General features: G+C 40.8%; 1 protein-coding gene across 1 annotated transcript in view; it reads right to left on the reverse strand.

Annotated features, from left to right (window-relative positions):
* Positions 1 to 24,452, reverse strand: part of HCN1 (hyperpolarization activated cyclic nucleotide gated potassium channel 1) — a 296,663-nt gene that overhangs the window by 15,419 nt on the left and 256,792 nt on the right. The window contains exon 6 of the mRNA XM_024571964.4: positions 23,908 to 24,148. Coding sequence (XP_024427732.3) covers positions 23,908 to 24,148 — 241 coding nt within the window. The remainder of the gene's footprint in view (positions 1 to 23,907; positions 24,149 to 24,452) is intronic.

Below are 24,452 nucleotides of genomic sequence, written 5' to 3' on the forward strand. Positions count from 1 at the left end.
CAACAAATGAGAAAGTTCAAGGCAATAACCACAGTCGAACACATATTCCTGATGGCCTGAAATAAGTCTGTGTATAGATGGGCTCAAGTGTGCATTGATCATCGAAAATAAACCACACCGGCACTTAGCTTAGTGACAGCCTGGTTTAGTTAACAGAGGTTAGGTGTACTCAGGGATCATAATGATAAGTAAAATATTTTTTACAGAATGTTTTTGCTTGTATTATCTTACTCAGAATGAGCCCAATGTGGAGAAAAGGCTAATTTTGAAATAAGGTTATATCCAGCCCTACAATCAAATCCAACCATCACATTTTTTACTCCTTTTTGTGCTGAGTACAGAATGGTTTTCACATTTTTAAAGGTTTCTAAAAAATAAAAATAAAACGACATATATGTGGCAGCGACAATGCGTCGCCCGCAAAGCCCTGTGCAATGGTGACCCACCCCAGGGCCCAGTGGGTTCTTCCCCTTCCACAGAGACCTCCTTCAGTGCATCTTGGCTTTAGCCAAACAACAAGACCTGCGCGGAGGAGAAACCAGTGGACTATGGACGATAAGCCACGTTTTAGCTTGCGATGTTTAAGCTGAGCGAAATGAAAAATTGGGTCAAACCCCCTCACAGTTTATCCACGTTGCTTTTTAATAAATTCCTCGCTGACCCACTTGGTCAGCACGAAAAATGAACATGAGGAAACTCTCCCACCACTGATGTCTGGCTGTCCCCTTACAGGTAAAGTACCTGCTCATTCGTAAGCATAACTGAGATGTGATAACACTTCTCCAAACCACATTCAACAGACCCAGATACACAGTCAGACAGTATTTTCTTCTGAGGTTAGTGGAGCACTTGGGGCATGTAGATGCATCTAAAAAGATAAAAGATACAAAAAGGGATCCTTTTTTCCCCCCTTATTTTTAATAATGTTTTTATTCTGGAATATTTTCAACATGTTAAAAAGCAGATTAGTATAGTAGTATACAGTTAGAATACTAGTAGGAAGAATAATATCATAGTCAAATCAACTTGTAGAATAGCGTAATATAATAGTAAAAATATATACCCTCATGTGTTCATTGCCCAGCTTAAACAAATACCAACTCACAGCTAAACTTGTTTTACTGATACCTTACATACAAACTTACAGTTGTCAGGAGGCGAAACAAAGAGTTCATTCTTGTATCATCGCTTATTTATTATTTTCCATACACACCGTAAACCTCCTTTTGCCCAGCCCCATATTTCCCCTTTCCTTTCTTATTTTGAATTGTGATGTATTCATCAACTATAAAATTTCAGTATTCATCACTAAAATATCAATAATCCTAAAATAAAATTTACCATAATATCATTATCACACCTAAAAATTAACAATACTTTATTAACATTATCAAACATCCAGTCAGTGTTCCAATTTCTGAACAGGAGCAAATTTTGCAAAGAGGCAATTCTGGGGTACGGCCAACTCCCACCCTGTCCCAGAGTCCCAGAGTGTCCTAATCAAAACGTCCCCTAGAACCTGGAACACTTAAAGTGATTATATGTACATTTTAAATGATAAAAGATATGGGATCCATTATTATACCATGGCAAGAAAAAAACAGTATACTCATGTCTTTCAAAAAGGGATATTAATCTATCTTAAAAGAATATCAATTGAAAGTAAGAAAGTGTTTATTGTTGAAGACCAGAACTAAAATCCCTTAGTCCTAGAGTACTGATTTATCAAGATATTTCTTTCTTCGCTACTTTTCATCACCACTATTATCATCATCAGAAATCCCTAAACAGAAAGATGGTGGGCGGTTGAGGCTTCAGAGGAAAAGTGAGGATGAACATGTGAAAGGAGAAAAACACAACAAACATGACAGAGCTCATTCTCCACGTTATCTGCTTTGTTCATCACTGGATTCGTGCTCCAGCACAGAAAGCCAAATGAGACCCCCTAGACCGCGGTGTCTCAGCCTCGCCCCTCCTGGCGTTTTCAGATGGATGACTCGGTGCTGTCCTGGGCCCTGTGGAATGTTTCACTGTGTCTGTGGGCTCCATCTACTGGGTCTCAGAAGCAAACCCTCACACTCAGTGTGCCAAGTTGCTGGGCTGATGGGAGTGCTCACGAGCACATATTTTCAGTCCCAAATCTCCATAAACTCTGCTCTAAAAGCCAAGGTGGCAAACACACGGTTGCTTCGAGTCTTTGTCCAACTTTTGCATCATCTTTACAACAGAAGCTTAAAATTGTGTTTTAGATATCAAAGCATCTATAATTAAATTTTGGGTGCATTTGCTTTAATTATGCAATCTTTTTTGGATAATCTTAGAACACTGTAAAGTGAATGCTAATCTCATAGTTAATGAGAGAGAGCTATTTAAGCACTTTAGAAATGCTTTTGAAAGCTCCACCCATTCTTCTTTCCCATTCGAGTGTCAGGTAACTCCAGCTGGTTTACTCAATTAACTAAAGAGGATGAAGAAAGATATGCTAAAGAGTCCATACCATTTAGATGCACAAGAAAAAATAAAATTTACATTAGTGTTCATAAATAGTAACCGATGTGAGAACGCTGTAAGAGAGACAGCATTTGCTGACACTGGGGTTTTTTGACAGTGTGCAGATAAAACAGCACTCGGGGGTCTGCAAGCAATGAATGTAGAGAAGCTCTTCCTTCGTTTAGGGCAACGTGCAAGTTGCGTGTGAAAGCATTTCTTTAGTGTTGAGATGTGTGCTTAAATTTCGTAGCATTTTCACTGATCCCAAAGCAGATTTTTTTGGTAGAGAAAAATGAATTAAATATGTCTGGTACTATATATCACTGAAAAAGAATTTGCAACATATTTTTTTTTTACCATAGAATGCTATGTATATAGATTTAGCAGGTTTGGAGCTCTCTTCAAGAACATTTAGCAAACATTTAAGGCTACTTGGTAGCACATTGACACTATTGCTTTATTTGCATGTCACTTGTAAATTAAAAGGATTTTAAAAATCACCTTCCCTATACTGATGTAAAAGAAAACAAGTTGTTACTGGTTTTCCATCTTGAATAGAATGACGTTACAAAATACCTTGAAAAAATTTTACTTCTAATTAGGTTTAGGGAGTGAATGAATGGGCAGAAAGACTGAGCTGCACAAATATTCTTTTTTAGTTCACCTACAGCTACATGTAGTGGACAAGGTTTCACAGCCAAAGTAAAGTCAAGCCTTCCTTAATCTTGACTTATTATCTCATGAAAATCCACATTTGGATATTACTATCCATGGAATAAATCCAAATTCCTTAACCTGGCTTTCAAAGCCTTCCATAATCTGGCCCCATTTCTCAATTCCAGCGAAAACTCCCTGAAATCCCAACAGCAACACGAACTGAGCTCCAACCACGTGCTTTGTACGGCGTTGTCTGCGGGGAGCGTGGGGAGAGATTAGACGCGGCAGCTGCTCTCACATCTCAGCAGCCAGTCTTTCAAGCAGCACCAACAAAGCTTTTTGTCACTCCTCCCTTTAAGTGTGTGCTTTCATTACTCATTCCTTCTAAAACCCCACACTTAGAGTCCTCTACATACCTGTATACCACCTTCCACTTAAATAGATTAAGTGACCTGACCTCATTCACAAAGCCTTCCCCAAACAAACACCCGAGGCTGCATCCGCGGGGTCTCACCACCCATACATGTACTTACCGCGAAGGAACGGGCCGCGTTGCACATATTTGTTAGTGTACCCTCTTCAGCAACTCGTCCAAACTTACCATTTAGATGAAGAGATTGGCAAAAGCTTAGATCAGATCATAATGAATATACGAGTTAAGAGCCAATTAATATTCTGCTCTAAGGTTGTGGAGGCCAACTTAAGCAACAACATTTTTCAAAGGTATTTAGGTCCCTGAAGCATAATTACTGGAGAGTTGGGAAGTGTGTACTGAACATAGTTCCACCAGCAATATCCATTTACTGGTTTAAATTAAATATTAGCGAAGGTGATACATACATGTCCATCATCCCACTTACCCATAATTTCTTAAACTCTCAGTAATAAAGACAAACATAAGCTATGTAAAGATAAGCCTAAATTTGTACTGGACCCAATATCTGAACTGGACCTAGGAGAAACCCACATTTCCTAAGTAGATGTAATGTTATAATGTGTATTGCCACAGAATAAAGTTGAAAATATACTTATAAGGCATATGGAGGAATGATTAAAGGCAACAGTAGAAAATACACAATTCTTGGCAGTTAGTATGAGCTCAATTTATGCTTGTTGAATCAATCTTCATTAATTTTGTTTAGGTTTTAAACAGTCCATTTAAGAAAATAAAGTTGAAATTCAGATAGAAAACATAGAATATTCTTTACCCCTCTTGAAGGCTCTGAATTTTTACTAAAAATCTCCTAAGGAGGACAGAAAGTAACATATTTTGCAGATCCATATTTCGATATAATATCTCTGTAAGTTATTTTATTAGTGCACTTTGTTATTTCGGGTTTGTGTTTTTCCTTTTTTTAAATTATATTTTATTGATGATACAATTACAGCTGTCCCAATTATTCCCCCTTTACCTCCCCTCACCCAGCGCCCCCCACTCCCTCAGGCAATCCCCACATCACTGTTCAGGTCCATGGGTCATGTGTATAAGTTCTTTGGCTGCTCCATTTCCTATACTTTACATCCCCATGGCTATTTTGTACCTACCTATTTGTACTTCTTAATCCCCTCAACTTTCACCCATTCTACTGCACCCCCCTGCCACCTGGCGACAATCAAAATGCTCTCTGTATCTATGATTCTGCCTCTGGTCTTCTTGCTTGCTTACTTTGTTTTGTAGATTCCATTGTTGATAGATATGTATTTATTGCCATTTTCTTGTTCACAGTTTTGATCGTCTCCTTTTTCTTAAATAAGTCCCTTTAATATTTCACATAATAATGGTTTGGTGACAATGAACTCCTTCAGATTTTTCTTGTGTGGGAAGCTCTTTTTCTGCCCTTTGATTCTAAATGATAGATTTGCTGGGTAAAGCAATCGTGGCTGTAAGTCCCTGCTTTTCATGACTTTGAATATTTCTTGCCAATCTCTTCTAGCCTGCAAGGTTTCTTTTGAGAAATCAGCTGACAGTCTTAAGGGAACTCCCCTGTAGGTAACTGTATTTTTTTCTCTTGCTGCTTTTAAGATGCCTTCTTTGTCTTTAACCTTTGGCATACTGATTATGATTTGTCTTGGAGTGGTCCTCTTCGTGTCCATCTTGTTTGGGACTCTCTGTGCTTCCTGGCCTTGTACGTCTATTTTCTTCACCAAATTAGGAAAGTTTTCTTTCATTATTTTTTCAAATATATTTCCAATTTCTTGCTCCTTCTCTTCTCCTTCTGGCACCTCTACGATGTGAATGTTGGAACACTGGAAGTTGCCCCAGAGGCTCCTTACACTATCGTTGTTTTTCTGTATTCTTTTATCATCTTGTTGTTCTGATTGGTTGTGATTTGTTCCAAATCATTGATTTGATTCTCAGCTTCATCCACTCTACTGTTGTTTCCCTGTAAATTGTTCTTTATTTCAATTAGTGTAACCTTTGTATCTGATTGGATCTTTTTGACACTGTTAGGTCCTCACTAAGTTCCTTGAGCATCCTTAAAACCAGTGTTTTGAACTCTGCATCTGATAGATTGCTTATCTCCATTTTGTTTAGTTCTTTTTATGGAGTTTTGATTGGTTCTTTCATTTGGGCCATGTTTCTTTTTCTCCTCATTTTGGCAGCCTCCCTGTGTTTGTTTCTATGTATTAGGTAGAGCTGCTATGACTCCCTGTCTTAGTAGTGGGGCCTAATGTAGTAGGTGTCTTGTAGGGTCAAGTGGCACAGCCACCCTATCACCCAAGCTGGGTACTCAGGGTGCACCCTTCTTGTGGGCTGAGTATACCCTCCTCTTGTAGTTGAGCCTTGGTTGCTGTTAGCAAGTCAATGGAAGGGATTTACCTAGGCCAGTCATGGGCAAGAATTGGCCGTGACCACTGACCATCAACCTCAGCCCTCCATGGAGGATCAGCTGTGTGGGAGCAGCATGGTGATGCTCCTATGTGGTCTGTAGCTGTCCACTGGGTGTGCAGGCCCTGGGGTTTCCTAGACGGTACAAGCCAGGTCAGCCCCCACCTGTGTATAGCCTGAGCTATAAAGCAACCTGAGATGTCTGCTACTTGTGCTGGGCTTGGAGATTCCCAGGCAAAGCCAAGCTGTGAATTTAGGGTGGCTGCTGCTAGTGCTGGGCCTGGGGCTCAGTGAGACTGGCTGTTGCTTATTTCAAAGGATTAGCAAGTTGTGAAGCATGATCCAAGACCAGCCAAGATCATAAGAGGTAGAGGTAGAGAGAAAATTGAGCAGGACCCTTGATGAGAGAAGCCCCAAAAGTTACTTTGATTTCCCTCTTAACAGATCAGAAAACTTTATGCAGAGTTAGTTGTTCTGATATTAGGGGAGGAGGGAGGAATTTCTCAGCTAGGGCTCCTCATCTGGACCACAGAATACAGAAAATCTTTCAGTGATTACATTCCAAATTCTCACAAGGATTTTACACTAGTAGTACCATTCTGGATGCAGAGGTATTGAGTCAATCATTACTTATAATATATACTTCAAGACACAGGTCTTAATTCCCCCTAGGTTGTGGTTCAGAAGGGCAGGGAAGCAGTTGACTAAGTTGAGCCATGACTAAGTAAGTTCTAGGAACAGAAACACATTGTTACAACATTGGGAGAATTCTTGTTTATGAGGCCAGGGTATGCTCTTTTCTGCTCACGTGTTAGTGGCAGCTTTCAGAAGGAAAATTAGTTTTCCTAATTGATGTGCTCCAGAGTCATGTTAATCTTCATTCCGTTATCACAGGTCCCTGGTACTACAACCAGCATATGGATGCTCCAGGACGTTTGCACGCTGCCTGTTCCACAGAGACTCATTCATCAATCCAACAAATAGATATTGGACCAACACATGTATTAAATAACTGCACGTGTGGCAGATGTTGGTGATACTTGTAAATGTAATGTATAGAACACTTGCAGTTTAGAATGTCTCGTCTAGCAAGCCCAACAAGGAAGTCATCTCTTATTTCCTTTCACCCCGCCTTGTAAACTTGCTTTATCTATTCACGATCATGCTATTTACACGACATTGCATTCATCAAAAGAGAATCCTCCCTTTCTCTTGTTTTCCATAAATAGCTGGACTGTTGGTTCTGTTGATCCTTTTTCATTGGTATCTTTCTAATTCTTTGCTGACGATTAGTTGAAATCCTCATAACTTCTAATCTGGGCTATTTTAAGACCGTCCTGTCTATTCGCTTGCACAGGTGCCTTCCTTTCTGAGAATACTTATTCCTGAACATAGATTTGCTTATTCCATTACTCATTTTAAAAACCTTCAGTTCTTGCTCATTACGTGCAGGATGAAATCCTGGTTTCCTGCAAAGACAGATCCGGATTCTTTTGTCCCTGCGCCTGCCTGCCCCCCACTCCACATTCCAGACCCTGAATCCCGTCCGTGCATTTCCTCCAGCCCTCATGCTTTCGCTGGCCTCTGCTTGGACACTCACCGGCTCCTTCCATCTGGAATGCTCGTTCCACAAAAGTACCCTCCTCTGCTACCTCCTACTCGGCTCCCAGGACTCAAGCAAGGTGTCACTTCTTCCTTCAGAGAGAAGGAAGGATTTTTTTGATAGATTCCTACATTGTAAGCTTTTTTCTTATGCTCCTAATGCATTGAATTGTCATTGATTTGCATGCTTATTTGTTTATTTTCTTAAAGACATACTGATTATAGGACATAGTGATGGGCATATAAAGTCTCAATAAAGCTTGTGGAATAATAAACATTAATCAAAGTGTGAACTGTTCATATTTAGTTGATAACCATATTAATTATAACATAATTAATATCTAATGTCAATGACTAGTATATAATAGTTGAAAATAATTTTGTTACACAAAATAATTTTGTGTCAATAGATCAATTAAGAAGATATCAATATGGAATGGGTAAGCGAATGATGAATGAGAAACAGAACATTTTGTCTATATGCATGTATGTGTGGGTGGTTATTTGACACCCATTATAAAAGCCCTACAAAGAGCGAGCTGGGGACCAGACTACAAAGTTTAAAAAGACTCAGTCCAGCAGAAAAGCACAGATGATTGCATTGTAATATACTTAATAGAAAGGCAGAGATGGGCTGAGATCACTACCAGAGAGAGGAGGGAGCCCATGAGCCAGCCCGGAAGTTCCCAACAGGCTTGCTAGAGGAGTCGATTTGTAGAGCAGTTCAAAGCAGACACATTCAGGAGGAGAGTCACGTGTGAAAATGTTACTAGCTCTCAGCATTGACCTTGAAATCTCTCTAGAGAACGTCACTGGAAAATGATATTTTTCAGAGTTATCCTAGACCTTGAGAGAATGGGAAGTTGTTGAAAGATAGGGTCCATAGCTCTAAGCACACCATCCTATGGCAAATATTTACTGCAGGGATACGTAGACATAGGTGAGCACGCTGATAGAGAGATGAACTATTGCAATCAATGACTGCTGGATTTCGTCTGCATCTACGTAGCCAAACAAGTCTGGCATTACACACATAAACACGCACACACAACTACATACACAATCACTTATTCCTTTCAACTGCACTACAAAATGAGTATTATTATCCTTTTTTACAAATTGCTGCACTCAGATAAAAGAATTTGATTAACCTGGTTTAAACTAAGTAACCATTTGGACCATGGCTAGCGTGGCTCAGTGGACTGAGTGCTGGCCTGCAAACCAAAGGGTTGCTGGTTCAATTCCCAGTCAGGGCACCAGCCTGGGTTACAGGCCAGGTCCACAGTAAGGGGTGCATGAAAGGCAACACACATTGATATTTCTCCCCCTTCTCTCCCACACCCTCTCTCTCCCCCACTCTCTCTCTCTCCCCGACTCTCTCTCTTCCCGCCTCTCTCTCTAAAAATAAAATCTTAAAAAAAAAACCCTAAGTAACCACATTTGAGCCTCGGTATGTGTGAGGTCCCTGTCCCACTCGGCCACCCTGACAGATGTGGTATGGGCTGATGTTACTGATAAAGAAAAGATGCCATTTTAAACCACTTAAAGTAAGTCCTTTCTTTCCCAAAAAACATTTTTGAAATGTCTTAGAGGTAGAAGGCTGCATTCAAATAAATTACTGTAAAGATGAAAATTAAAAGAAACTGAAACACAAATATATTTAGTTGATAGCTAAGCAGGAGCCAAGCGATCCAAGCACAGCTCTGAAGAGACTTAGCATCTGTGCACTGAAACGCTTGTTTTAACAAGTCCAACTGTGTTTCCCAACTCTGCCAGTCCTTTTCCTTGGCTCACGCAGACTCCAGTTTACAGAATACACCACGCAGCGGCCTTCTTGCTGAGAGGAGCTGAACGCTGCTTTAATTTCCCAGCTGGGAGCTGGTATTTCGTCACGAACCAGGCATATTAAACAGCTGTGCACACGGGAAGACCACAAAGTGGGCCACGTGGCAGCTTCTGTTTGCAGGAGACGAGAGACCTGCAAACCAAACTGTTGAGTCCGTGAACCATTTGATGGCACAGTCATTAGTTGCGAGAGAGGGTGATTTCTTTTCTCTCTCCTAGTTCTTCCTCCCTTCCTGTGCCCCATAAAAGTGATGGGTCCATTTCAAGTTGAAAAACCAATCTAGGTCAACTTTGAATCCGTCACTCTCTAAGTGAGACTTCTAGAACTTTCTATGCCATAACAGAGGGAAAAACTCCTTTCCAAATCAATTTTCCAAGTCCACATTAGGTCACGCTTGACTTCAGGATGAACTAGACTGATTGCGGACTGGCAGCAGGGGTTTCCGAGGCGAAGGGGCCCAAGAAGCTCCGCAGCATTTCTTTCCTGCAGTCTGCCGTTCCCATCCCAGCTCCCACGGGGCACACAATGGCTCCATCTTTACAGCTCAACTCAGAAGTCTCCTCACTCATCCAGCCCAGAAACTTACAGTACGGCCTCAGAGCTGTCAGGTATCACTCTAGGTGTTGCAGGTGCAAGACGAGCTCCGGACTCTCCCGGAACTCAACTGCGAGAGGATATGGAAAATCTTAAGGAACTGACTTGAATAACAACACCTGCTATAGGAAGATAGAACAGGGCAGGGGGTCCGAGTGACTGTGCACGCCTAAAACAAGATGATCAAAGGATTACTGATGTTTCAGGACCCATTTTGTTTATTTAATGATTTGATTTTGTTCCAAAGATTTTCTCCTCAGTTCCAAACACATAGAAATTCTGAAGCTCTGTTTTTGATAGCAAGTTATTCACTGGCTTCTTTTCACAACCACGTCATCTCTCCCCACTGCTGTCTTAGCAAATTCGAGTCCAATTCCTTGCAATTTTGGCAATGCCCTTCGAGTTCCTAATGAGGACCTTCTGCGAGAAGGCATAGCCACTGCTTCAGCCTGCCAGCAGAGCCAGGCCTCTGAGGGTCGTCTTTTTCACGGAATCATCACTTCTCCCTTTTTGGTGGAGTTCCTCCATTTCCCCACTCCCTGGCCACTTGGCCTCGGGCGTTTGTTCAGGCACAAGCGGGCCAACAGCACAGCAAATGCAAAGAACTGAACATTGAATCCAAGATATCTCTCCAAAGTGTTGTCTTCTGGGCTGGGAATGAAATCTCACACCCTCCGAGGCTCCTTGTTTGTTTCAGGCTCACTCCTTGTATCTCTGTGAACTTGCCACCCGGGGCCACCGGGAATTGTGTTTGTTCTTCAGATTGCTCAAGTGACGTAGATTCCAATCTGTGATGTGGACATTCTAAAAACACTCCATTCCATTTGGAAGGCTACCCCACATAAACAATTTTACTGGCTCTTTTCAGCTTTCAGTTATTCAGGCATCTATATTTTGGCTTCTTATGCATGGTCCCTGAGAAAAATCTTACGATTGTTATCTGAAAACGTTGCCAAGACCAATTATCACCAGCGTCTCCCTTTTCACAGTTTTTGTGACAAAAGGGCCTGGTTCAAAGATGTCCCAACTAAAGACAGCAAAAGATGTTGACTGTGTTTCTTTAAAACAATACATACACTCCAGCAAACCTGTCTACATCTGCACAAAGACATGGTCATTGTGCCGGATGAGTGATTCGGAGGGGCTCATAAACCAGGAACGACCTGGGATTTGTTCAGCAACACTTCCTAGTTCTCTTATTCTTAGGTATCAGACGCCATCAGTTCTCAGTCTTCCAAGATAAACTCTTTCTATTGCTTTGGGAAGACGTACAAAAGGTAAATTTAAGTTTTTAAACAACTACATAGTTAAGGAACTTTATAACACCTAAGGTTTTAGGCAACTGTAAAGTTTTACTGGATAAAGTTCAAATTTATCCAGTAAATTTGAGGGGAGGGGTTATGATTAAGTTTTAAAATTCACTTTGTTGATCATTCAAGCAAGAATACATTCTGCAATAAAAGCCCAAGATGCAAAATGACACTTTCAGAATGTATTTGCTCAAGTATGGTCATCTCCCCTAATTTAGCTTGCCTGAAATTGCCCACGCAAGATTATCTGTCCAGAATACAAGCATAGCGAAGTCCTAATCCTCGCTGTAACACCCTCCTGTCCTTCCACAGCAGATCTTATCACAGCTCAAAGAGATCAATTCTCATAAGAAAATTAATCTCCACCTCCAGTAAAACATCTTGGTAATGCTGCGTCACACAATGCAAAGGAGTGGTCAGGTTACCTGTGTGTTTAATTTAACCCAAGTAGAAGTCCAATCAGAAAACTCTGACTCTAGGATGATCAAAAGACTTAGCTGAAGTCCCTTCTTCCCTCTGAACTCTGCAGTTATAACAGAACACCCTGGTATGAAAGGCACCAAAGCCAAAAATTAAACTGCACCAGGTCCAAGACACTCAGAAACTATGAGTCAATTTTTGTCTCAATCATTGCCTTTCTAATTAGAGAGCAAAAAAGGGGGATATATGGAAGACAATGTATGAAAGTATTGTTCTGGTTCCTCTCTCACTGGAACAGTTATAATGGTAATAATAATGATACCTTTACCTATTTACATTGTTTCTTTAAAAAGATAATCTATTTGAAATTTCAAGTCTAAATATTCCTGTTGTATCCTCTCTCCCAGCTTATAACAATACATGCACAAAAATGTATATTGTGCATATAAATGTTTCAGCATTTAATAAGTATTGTTCCAATGTTTCCAATCTCTTGTTGAGGCAATAAGCATTGGTGGTTGTTCTATAGTTACAAATATCTTAGAAACTCCAAGGAAATGAGAACTCTCTATGTGCTCATTTTAAGTCCTTACAACAAGATGATAAATAGGCACTGACTTAATAAGTAAACCATTGCATTGTGCAATGATTTCAATTAAGATTTCAAATGCTGTTTCTTTAAAGAGTCTTATTTATTAGACTCTAATTAATGCTCTCATTCATGTCCAGTATAACTGTGTGCATGCGAGTGGTTGTTAACTGACTTCCTAGCCTGAAGAATATTTAGACACATCTTTGGAAACTTCTGTTTCTTTCCTTGGGGTACACATACATATCCTAGCAAAGAGAACCACTCACTACATGCCATGAAAATATCATTGTGTTGTTAATTCTCTTGTGACATACAGTATGTGAAACAAGGAAACTTTTAAAATACATCCGGCATTTTATATTTTCTGAGGATATTTATTTCAACACTTAGATAAATTTATTACACCCTGCAAAATAGGTGATGAAATGCAATTTAAAGTGACTACACTATTTCTACTTCATTATCTTTTTGAAGAACTATTATGCCTGGTAATTTCACTCTTCCCTGCTAAGTAGATCCAACCATGGAGAGAAGTGGCTCCGTGGATAACAGACAGGTCAAAAACAGTCACTTCATTGGAGCATTAGTAACTCCAGATTATTAGCAGTAGGCTAGAAACAATTTATGTGTGTTTTTATGTGTACAATGCGTTTCATCATTCATTCTATGGGGAAAGAATCCTTGTTTTCTGAAATGCTATAAAGTAACATCAGTGGTAACAACTCACAGAAGATGCACCTGTCACGAGATAAAGAGCCGCGTTCTAAAGTGAAGGTCTGTCCTTGTCCCCACCCATCTCGGTGGTCCGTACATCTCCCAGGCTCCTCGTTTGCACAGGACCATGAGATAATGGACTAGATCCCTTCTAACTCACAATTTTATAGAAATTTTCTGAATAATTTAGTTCTTAAAATATACATATTTGCTCTTCCAGTTCAATTCTAATTCATTTGGAAAATTGACACTGGTAAAGAGTATATACTTTTGCAGCTATTTTCATGTAATATGGAGTTACAGGATATATGCAAGATCACTCAGTACAATGTCTGGCACATTAAGCACAAGTTATTTGGATAATCCCACAGTATTATTTCTTGGAGGGGTGTGTGTGTTTCCACACCCACACTCATGTGTAGAGAGTGAGGAAATAAGACTTTTCAAAGATGAGCTTATGCTCAATTTAAAAAGCTTTCAAGATTATTTATTCCACCCACCATTCACACCCATCGATTTAGAGTGAATTTCACTGCTCTGGACTCAGACCAACACTGACTCAGGAGACTGACTACCCACATGGACCATCAGATGCGCCCGTGCTGACGGCCTTGACATGAGCGCTGAGTCAGTAACGCTGCGTGACGTCTCTGCCGCTCCCCACTGCGCCAGCCCTACGCCTCCATGACTGCCCGACGTGGCGGCACAGACTGGGCTCCAGGTGCCAGGCCGAGCATTTTGGGTATGCTGAAAGCTTCTAGCCCTCCAAGCAAGCCCAGGGAGGCAGGAGTTGTTATCCTGACCTGACAGATTGGGAAACCGGCGTGGACGTCAGTGACTTTCTCAGGGACCAACAGCGTCTCAAGATCTGACTCTGACAATCACGCCCTGAAACAGTGTCCTCCTGCCACATGTCAAAGAGCTTCACAAGCAGCCCCTGACACTTTCTATTTTTTCCCCCTACCTGCCAAAAATGGAGTCGTAGTTCATTGTTATCCACCAGAACATGAATCATCACAAACATCACCAGCCCCCGTTTCTTTTTTAAAATCTAGGGTCTTGTCCTAGAAAACATCCTCAACTCTAACACTACAAATATGATATACAGCCTTCCTTCAAAAACAACGTGGCCTCTAGGATAGGCAAGAAGACATTTCAGAGGCTCAGAAAGCTATTAAAACAAGCAAGCTGGCAAACAGCATACGTGCCCAGGAGCCCCATTCCATTAGAATGGTGGCGCTGGGAGGCTGGAGGAGTTTCTGTCCTGATAATCAGTTTACAGACCGTGCTCCAAGCCCCTCGGTGCTCACCACGCCGCCTAGGGACTTGCGTTTGGCTCCTCTTCGCAGAGATGGCACTAGAACCTTGCTCTGTGTTTGCGGCACACTCAGCTGTGTCGTGCTGCTTCCTAATCATTTCATATTTTCACTCCTAAAGATAGAACCTGATCTTTTAATTTGCAATATTATGAGCAGAGAAACATCAAGCAACAGCATATGCTGGGCTCCTCGGCATAACCTTTTCGACTGCATGCGGTGCCTCGTTTAACAGGGGAGGTCTCTGGTACAGTTGCCTTGTTTTAGCAACGTGTAACTTCAGACTTGAAGGGAAGGTCTAAATTTAAGAGTAAATAAAACCTGGGCCCAGAATAAAAAGCCTCTGTTATTAGCAGGAGCGGAAGGCCACTTGGAAAGGGAATGAGCAAGAGACAGAGTTGAAACGAGGACACGTTGAGGAAGCAGCCATCTGTCCCCAGCAGTGATGCACATAAAGTAGCCACGGGACACTGCCGCCTTCCAAATGAGCCTGGGCAGAGTGCGTGCCTCCGATCGTAAACAGTAGTGCCGGTGCATTTAGCAGGCAAGACCTTACTGATGTTGGAGATGCACCTCTTGAAATACAAGTCCTGCACTATGATAAAGAGCCCCCATGTTTCATTTGCATATCCGTTAACTCTTCTGTAGGACACAAATGTGATTGTGAGAACTTCAAAACAATTTTAATTTCTTCCGAATGTGTACTTACTGCCTCATGATGATACTTATTCTCCCCACAGAAAGTCTTCCTTTACCACACTCTGGGCTGATAGTGTAGAATAGCAAAGGCAACAGAAGGAGAGAGTATTGAAAATAAATATTTGAAGGCCAGCTTTCTCCATGAGTTCCTGGATTTGTGCACTTGGTTGAAATGTGCTTAGCCAGGAACACACTTCCCCCTCATTTTGAAACTCCCCCAGACTCTACAAATACAATGTAGTATGATAATGGTCCTTAAAGAAAGCCTCCAGCAGAATAATAATTTGCACAACTTTCATCCAGAGAACTCAGACTAGCTTACTAACATTAGCTCACACATCACCCCAGCTGTGGTGGACGAGAAATGGCCTTCTGATGGAGGGGGATAGGGTAGGGGGGGCAAGAAGACCTTGGTGATGTTGGACGGAGGAGGTTCTGAAAGCCAAGTGCAAGGCTGGGCAGGAAAAGACAGGAGCCTCTGAATAAGGAACCAAAAAGGAATCTTGCTCTGCTTTTCAGCAACAGGGAAGGTTTGACTAAAATGCTAAGTCTAATGATTTGGTTCACATTTATGGACTTCTACTAAGACCTTGTAGGAGAAACAGAAAGAGTAGATATTTTATGTTGGGAAATGGAAAAAATATACATAGACATCATTTATTATAAGTTTGATAATTGACAATGATATGAAATACTATTCAGTTAAAGATGACTCCATGATTAAGTTCAATGCAACAAATATTTATCCAATAAAAATGACATGTCAGGGAATGAGCTAGGTGTGAGGACATGCATGCAATTGTACGATGATCTTCTCTAAGTTTTCAGCATAATGGGAATCTTTTAGTCCTGTAGTTCCTGTGTATCCCTTTATAAACAGTGCAAATAAATCACACAGAAAAATTGGAGATGGAGAGAAAATAAGGAAAAGAATGTCAGGAATACATAAAAGAAACCGTGGTCTTAGAGGTATAGCCTTAATTCAGTCTAAAGAGGCCTTCATGGAAATATGGATTGCTCTCGTCATGACATTGGAGGCATGTAAGCATTGCGCCCACCAGAATGCTTCAGTGATTCACCCAGCACACTGGTCTCAGTGTTCTTTGACCAGCTCCCTGCGACCTGTCGGTTTTACATCCCACTTTAGCCAGCATCTCAATGGTCATCTCCGAGCCTTCACTATTGCCCAGCCATAGCCTAACCAGCTTCACATCGCCATTTCTGGTGTTTGCAGCTCAATTTATTCTACTGCTCTGACTCCATCCAACAGGTACCATATTTTCCATGTACAATGCACACCCACGTTTTTGGCCCAAACTATCAGGAAAAAAAATCTTTTGTGTTAATTTTTAATTCAACTATTTATTTATTTATATTTAGATACTTGTTTTTATATTATAAAGGAATTTTAGCATTTATTTTCAAGCATTTATTTTATGTAACAAATAATTTCAAAACACAAGAACAGATAAAAAGTATTTTAGGTACTACTCATGTATAATGCACATCCTTATTTTTCCTTCAAAAATTTGGGCAAAAAAGTGCACATTATATGCAAAATACGGTATTTTTTTACCCCATCAGGTCTTCCAGGTCCTTACCTCCACTTCCTTGCCACTGTGCATCACACTCTCACATGGCCTCAGTGAGTGTTCTCAGTCCATCACTGTGATGGCTTAGAGACACATCATGGCCTATATGCCCCACAGTTCTTTCACTGGATGCCGCTGTGAGCTCAGCTCCTATGACCCTTTGCTCTACTGGGACTGATATTCTTTTGTTCCCAGAACTCTCCGTGTCTGTTCACACTGCAGAAACTTTGTTCTTGCAATTCCCCATGCTCTTTCCTCTTTTTATTCAGGTCTCTGCCCCACTGTCCTTTCATTACTCTGCTTTATATTTTTTTTCATGGCACCTACTACTATTTGAAATTGTTTCCTGCATTCATTTATTTTTTGTTCGATGGGTATCTCCCCAGTAGCATATGCTATCCATAAATGTTAGAATTATATCTGTTATTGTATGACAAATGCTTAGAATTCTGCCTGAACACAGAAGATTTTCAGTCTCTATTTGATGAAGAGAAAAAGGCCATGAAGGAAGGAAGATAAGAAGGAAAGAAATATCATTTGTTTCATTTATGAGGTAAATTTACTTTTAGGGATATTTGGGACTTAGCATAAAACAAAGTTTTGGAAGGACTGGAAAATTTCCAGGAAGGATAGATAAGATCAACGTCTGATTACACTATTCTGGATACAGTTGCCTTGAAAACCCTGCAGATTCTAGCAATCTAAAACAGGTTTAGCCAACAGGGTAGGCACTAGCCACACTGGGGCATTTCTATGCAATCTAAATTAATGAAAATAAAATGAAATAGTTGCTCCTTCACTCACACGAACACCAGGAGCTGTCCGTGGCTAGTAGCTACTTCACTGAACAGTGCTGAGTAGAGAACATGGCCACAATCACGCAGGTTCTCCTAGACAGCATGGTTCTAGAGTCTATTGTTTTACATTCTAAAACTATATTATTGAATCCCTCATACAGTGAGATTAATTAAAATCAGGTGAAGTGATTTAAATAGTAACAATGACCTTCTCATAAATAGGGAATGCTTTGTGTCTCATTTAGTTTGGCTTATAATTTATTATATGGGACTGTTCAAAGTGGCATGGGGAATGTAGCCCAGTCCCTGATTTTGCAAAACCGATGGGGAGTGAGGTCAGCACACAGGACCCACACCCACGGATAGGTTTTCCCATGGGGAATCAGGCCTGCATTGCACCTAGGCTGCTATGAGGCTTGTTTTTGCTAAAACTCCCTCACCCTGGATTGAGGCAGCAAATGTTTACTGCATCTCCCTAAAGTAACTTCCTAAAATCTGTGCTAAACCTTCCAAGTATGGAGTGTAACCAGTTCAACCACTTTTCCCCTTGATCTGCAACATCCTTCTCTTTGAAGTAATTAGCAACATTCTTTTCTTTGTTATCTGTAAAAGGGAATCACCTACAGCGAACCTGTGCATAGTAAATGAAGACCATCCTCAATGTAATGTACCCAGAAAACCAATTAAAGCCTGTCCAGGCAGGGGTCGGGGCCCTCTCTCTCACTTAGAGAGTGGTTCTGCCATCCCTTTTTCTCCACAGGACTTCTGTAGTCCCTGTGAATTTGTTCATCGCAGCCACAACACATAACCCTGCCAGCCAGGGTCCGCGTCAATTCCTCATTATTATTTGTATTGACTTCCTGTCTTGAGACAAAGACAATGAGTTTAACAGAGTATAATACCAAAGTGAACAGGAGGCTTGACTGTTTTTCTTATCTGGGGGCTGAAGAGAAAGCAGAAGAGAAAGATCAAGAGCAGAGACGAGGGAAACTATGTCCATTTATCCCCCCATCCATCCAGCCACCCAGTCCTTGTTCAAGTTCCTACTGAATGTCTATGATATTAGTAGTTCACACATTGTGCTTTGGTGCTGGAGGTTTAAATTGGAGGAATTGTAGTGTCTAAGCTCAGAAAGTCCATAATCTCATATGGAAAGCTGACTAAATAATAATGAAAACTGCTCCATAATAGGTCAAGGTCACAAAGAAAAAAAATCATCTGCTTAGGGGAGACTGAAAAGTAACATTTGAGTGGTATCTTAACAATTATGAGAAGCAAAGTGCCAGCCTAAAGAAAATTGTTTTTCCTAACCAAAAAGGTCAGTCCTTGCCAAAGAAAACTTGACTAATTAGTAAGAACTAATAATCTTGGGGTGGGGCAGGGTGCAGGTAAAGGTGTCTGAAGGGAGATATTTAAGTGGAGATTAGGAAAATAGATGAGCCAGACTGTATAGGGTTTTGAAGATTTTTGTTAAAGGATTTGGATTCTGTTCTTCTTCATACAAAGAGCAAGGCGCACAATTTGGATGAATGTTCTTGAGAGAGGAACAGCTGCGGAGTGAATAAAACACATGGAGAATCCAGGGATGCAGGCGGACATGGGAGGGTTTGCACCTCAGACTAAGGGGCCCATTGTTGGTTCTCAAATCAGTAATGCAGATCAACTGCAAGGAGAAGCCTAGAGAAAACATCCATCTGGGCTACGGTTTTCTCTTAGACCATCCTGATTGGTAATGTACCGTATACGCTGCTTAAAAAGGTCTTCCTCTAGCTACGCTTGATAGAAAACCCCGCTTCCCACCCTCCTCCACAGCTATGCATACACAATGAAAACCCAAATCTTCCATCTGTTCTTTATTACCAGAAATTCCTTCCATAACATACACAAAGTTTATCATGACAAAAGTCAGCATTTGAATAACACAAGTAAAATGTTAATACCAGAGACTATTATTGGTAATCAAAATTTAGCAATTTATGTTTTCAAAAGAAGAAGAACATTTAAAAAAGTATTCAAACAATTTTATATTCTGAAGTGAATCATAACCTGCTGGATCTGTTCCAGGAGGTTAGAAAATCCTGTACTTTATACTAAAATAACTTTTCCCAGTTTTTGATGGATATTGATTGAAGAACTGAGTAAAGGCACATTTAAAAAAAAAATTAAGCGCATGAATTAGAATTAGACATAAAGATAAGAGTATAGTTGCCTCACAGGGATTTTATGTTACTAGCTTCAAGATATGGCCTGGCTCTAATCATAAAAAATCACAAAGGTGGTCCACATGAATACCTCAGGAATATAAGAAAACCAAGAACTATAACAAGGACCTTTCCATTTCCTCCTCTTTTTCATTTCTCTTCCTTTTTTCTACTTTATTAAGGAGAGAGAACATGATGGCTTCAGAATAAAATGTCCTTTTTATATTCATCTGGATTTTCCTAAGTGTCTCAGACATTCAGATTGAATCCTTTGTTATACACTGACACATGGCTACGTGACTTGATAGAATCCTAGGGCAGTGCAGTGAGGCTGCCGATGGGGACTAACATCTCTCCCACCCATAACCTAGCTGAGCTACCCCATGCTTGTGCATTACATGGTACTTGTAGGTGGGCTACCACCTGCAAAAAGATCCATCAGAGTTGACGTAACAGTATTGAAACACATGTTTCTTTGGCCTAGTCAAAGAACAGAACAGATAAGGAAGAGAAAGAAAGCAAGAACAATGTGACTCATTGTATTTCTCTGCTGCTGCCTCCGCTTCATAAATATAATGGGAGCACTGAGCTAATCCAGTTATGAATTGACCATCAACAGATTCCTCACACCTTGAAAATCAGCATCAGCTTTTAGAAACACGTGATGCATAGAGGTGAAGGGAACTGTCAACTAGAGATCAGCCGGTACTCAGTCTCTTACTAGTAAAAAACAGCCACCGTGGCAGGGATGGCCTGTCTGGTTTTTCAAATCTGTGGCTCTGGACTTTAAAATGCCAGGTGATCCATATCTGGCCAAATGCATTTTGGACATAAAAATCCTAAGTATGCACATTAGCTATATAAAGTTCCTGGCAGACTCCTGGAGGCTGGCACCATGTGAGACACAGTTAAGCAGCATTTAATACCAAATGATTTACAACCGCAGCTGTCGCAGGAAGTAGGCTCCTTCTGGTAGGTTTACTTCACATTACCACACCTTCGGAAGAACTGCAGGACAGCCATTTTGAAAGAAGGGCAGTCAAAAGACTGAATTAATTAGGACACTTCAGTGTGGAATGAAAAACGCCTGCCAAGGGGTGAGTGGATGGAGATAAAACAACTATGAAACATGTTACGTTAGAAAAACAGAACATCTCTAGAAAATTATGAACTATTGAATACAAAAATACATCATTCGAAATGTTAATGAGCTATATTAATGGTATTTTATCTTAGTGGATAATATGACTAATAGGAGGGTCAGGCAGGCCATATGAGTAGACCATGAAACAGTTTAACAAGTGCATGTGTAAAAGGCCCATGGACAGCTTTGAAGAGAAGCTAAGGCTTAGCTAGTGTCTAACGCACGCACCCTGAGGGCCATTGCGCCCTCTCGTAGGAAGCAGTGAGGTACGGTGGACAAAGCGCAGGCTGTGGGTTCACGTTCACGGCTGTGCGAAACCTGGCTTTACCCTTTTTCAGATACAGGGCCTTGGCCAGGTTGTTCACCTTCTCTGAGGCTCATTTTCCTCGTTTGTAAAAGGGGAGAAGTCAAGGAAGAGTCTAGGGACTGTTTCCTACAAGCAAAACCCTACTCCGAGAGCACCCACACTCATTGCGGGCCCCATCACCTGCCTGAGCCGTGAGGACGGATCTCAGCAGGCACCGGATCCCATTGGGCACCACTCTCAGTAGGAAGCCTTGACACCCTCCCGCCTGAACTCTACTCTCCATATGGCCCTGTGGACGAGGGGGCATTCCTTATGCTTCTTCCCTGCGCCAGTTTTCCCTGAAGCATTTGTCACCATCTGATAATGTCACATAGCAATGTTTCAGTAACTTCTAGGTTGCTTTATTATGTTCTTCTTTTTAAAATATAAGTACTTGCTAAAAATATAAGCTCCATGACTGGCCAGTTCTGGCTATTTCGCTCCATGCTATATCCCCAGGGCCGGGGAGCGTGCCTCGCACACAGTAGGCATTCAGGCTCATCTTGCTGCACTCCCCTCCTAGAACTGAACTGGGGCACACTGCACGCTGCGGGACCAGCACGGACCCAACATGCTCTCTCCCTCCTTGCACAAAAGGGGGAAACAACTAAAACCTCTCCGAGTTACAAATCTACGTTAGTCTAGAAATCATTTTCTATCATTGTGTCAGTAACTCGAGTTAGGCACAGAACACAAAAGTCTGAATTTGATCTTTCTTTGAATGAGTCTCCTTATCTCACTATTTTGGAGTGTGTTTTGTGTACTGATTATCTTTAGTTAATGCAGACATTTTAGAAGTGGAAAGAACATTCCTCAGTGGATCCTGGCTTTTCTGCTTAACTGTACTCTGAGCTTGCCACGCTCAGTTTACACAAATGTAAAATTAGTATAATACAAAGCTCCCCTCTGTTTCGGTTTCATGTTAGACACTTAAAGAGTTAGGAAGGCTAAACCCTGATATGCTAAGTAAGTACAATTTATCATTATTAGTTCTAACTGCCTTTCATTATCTTCCTTGGTGTTTAAATCAAATAAATATCAACTGTATGTGTAAAGTTAGATTGTTTGAATTTCCTTGAAATAGGGAATATATTTTTTAAACAAAGTTTCCTTACTCTTTTTGGAAGTGAGGATAATCTGATATCCAAAGTCGTTAGGGGATCACAAAAACAAACAACACGATTACAGACCAATCTCACTTGTAGAGAGAGATGCTACAATGGGTTGAAGAAATGACATATTAAGATGAAGTCGTTTTTAAGCCCCAAATGATCTTATAGACACAAGCACATTCATTAATTTAAGAGACTTCACTGACAGTTTAACCCACATAAATCCCGGACGGCAAATGTCCCAGGCTTTGGATGTCAGATGCAGAAATACACTCTTACTGCGCAATGAAACTTCCAGGAACTTCCTCCTGAACTTCTCTTTTACATATGTGTCACACCCGTCCCTTCATTGAGAACAGCCTCAACAAGGTTTTACCTCCAAACCACCTGTGCCAAACAAGGCTCATATACTATATACTTCTATTTATTATTCCATGGCTTTCTTTTTTTTATTGTATTTTTTCTATTAACACTTAACCCCCTTCTACCCTCTCCACAGTGTTCAATTGCTCTCTCTCTCTTCCTCCTTCAAACATTAATTCTCTGTGCTTTCTAAAGTAGACTCCTTTAGATTCTTAGCTTTTCCTAATCTCCTTTTTTCTTAGCACACTCTTCACAAAAGGCCAAGGGGCTGATGAGCAACACAGAACCATGACCAGGAAGAAGCGTGTGAAGACAGGAAAAGAAGCAAACTTCAAAACAGTCCCTAATGGGTGAGAAGGAAGCGAAAGAAGCTAATTTTTTTAGTTGCACATCTTACTCAGCAACAGGTGGATGAATAAGAACCTTTTGGTTATTTTGATAAATTCCACAAAAGCATTTAATACAATTATAAACTTTTTCTAATAAATACATCTTAGCTGTTATTGAAGAAAACTTCTTAAACTCAGATTATTATGATAATAATTGGAATTATTATATCAAAAATGCAATTCATTGATTGGTTCTCGATTCATATTAATTTGATGTGATACTTTGTTTTTGTCCCTACTGATGTTTGGGGGACGAGATACACTGGTTGATTACTCTCTAATAAACAAACAAATAAAAATGTGTCTGATGGTTGGGGCCTGAGCATCTTTGACCTGAGACAGCTTCTTAGATGCCCCATGTTGCTTGCCATCTAACATCTGAATGAAGACAGGTGACTACCTATTAATTTCAGCATGAGGTAGACTGAGACCAGGCCCCTGGAAAGCCTTGAGAAGTTCTGTGGAGACATAGAGTTGGGGTGGATACAGGGATTCTGATGGAGAAGCCTTCAGAAGAGTTAGAAAATTATGAAGTCTGTGAAGGACGAATAAAGACCCTTCACAAAGACCACTTACCGAGTTCCTCACTGATGAGGAGAAAATGAGTTTCACTTGAATTCCCCCCAATGGATAAACCTATGGATATAGGAAGGCAAACTTCTTGCCTTTTTCTAAAGGAAGCACTCCAGTTTTTTTCTGGTGTTGAGGAATATTTAAACACGAAGCTTGACAAGGCCTGATATGTGAAATGTAGCATTATAGACACTTTGATCAGAACTCAAATATGAATTTGTAGTCAAAACCAACAAATCAACATTCTGACATCTCCAAAATTCTCATGAAGACATCGCAAGCAACTTACTGTCAGCTCGGTTGCATTTCTCCTTACTAACCTCCAAAGTAAGAGCCATCTGTCAGCTTCATCTCCTTACTGGATTTCGTGATGACGCCGGCAACACCGTGCTGAATGAAGTACATTTTTTTACCCACCGCTCCTTCTCGTATGATATAATCTCCAGGCTGAAACACCTCAAACCTCAGCTTGCTCAGCATGGCAGTCACGAAATTGGGATCGGCGTTAGCAAACAGAGGCATGGTGGCCACCAGTTTCCGACAGTTGAAGTTGACGATCTCCTAAAATGGGAAGAGTAAACACCTTAGGAGAGAGCTTATTCCCGTCAGGAAGCAAACATACGGAAATTAAATACGTATATGGCATAGCATGGCAACTGAAATTCGGAACCAGAAATACACAAATCCTGATAATCTACATATCTCTGCAAAGCCAGGGCTCGTTTTGTTTCCGTGTTGGAATTTTGTATTCTCAGCTCCTAGCATAGTACAGGCACATATTAAACATTCAATACATCTTAATTCACCTCCACTTCTCCACAAGCCTCCACTTCTACAACTTCACATTTATTATTCTTTATGGAAA

The sequence above is a fragment of the Desmodus rotundus genome, chromosome 1 (assembly GCF_022682495.2).
Source record: "Desmodus rotundus isolate HL8 chromosome 1, HLdesRot8A.1, whole genome shotgun sequence".
In the NCBI taxonomy this organism is placed as follows: domain Eukaryota; kingdom Metazoa; phylum Chordata; class Mammalia; order Chiroptera; family Phyllostomidae; genus Desmodus; species Desmodus rotundus.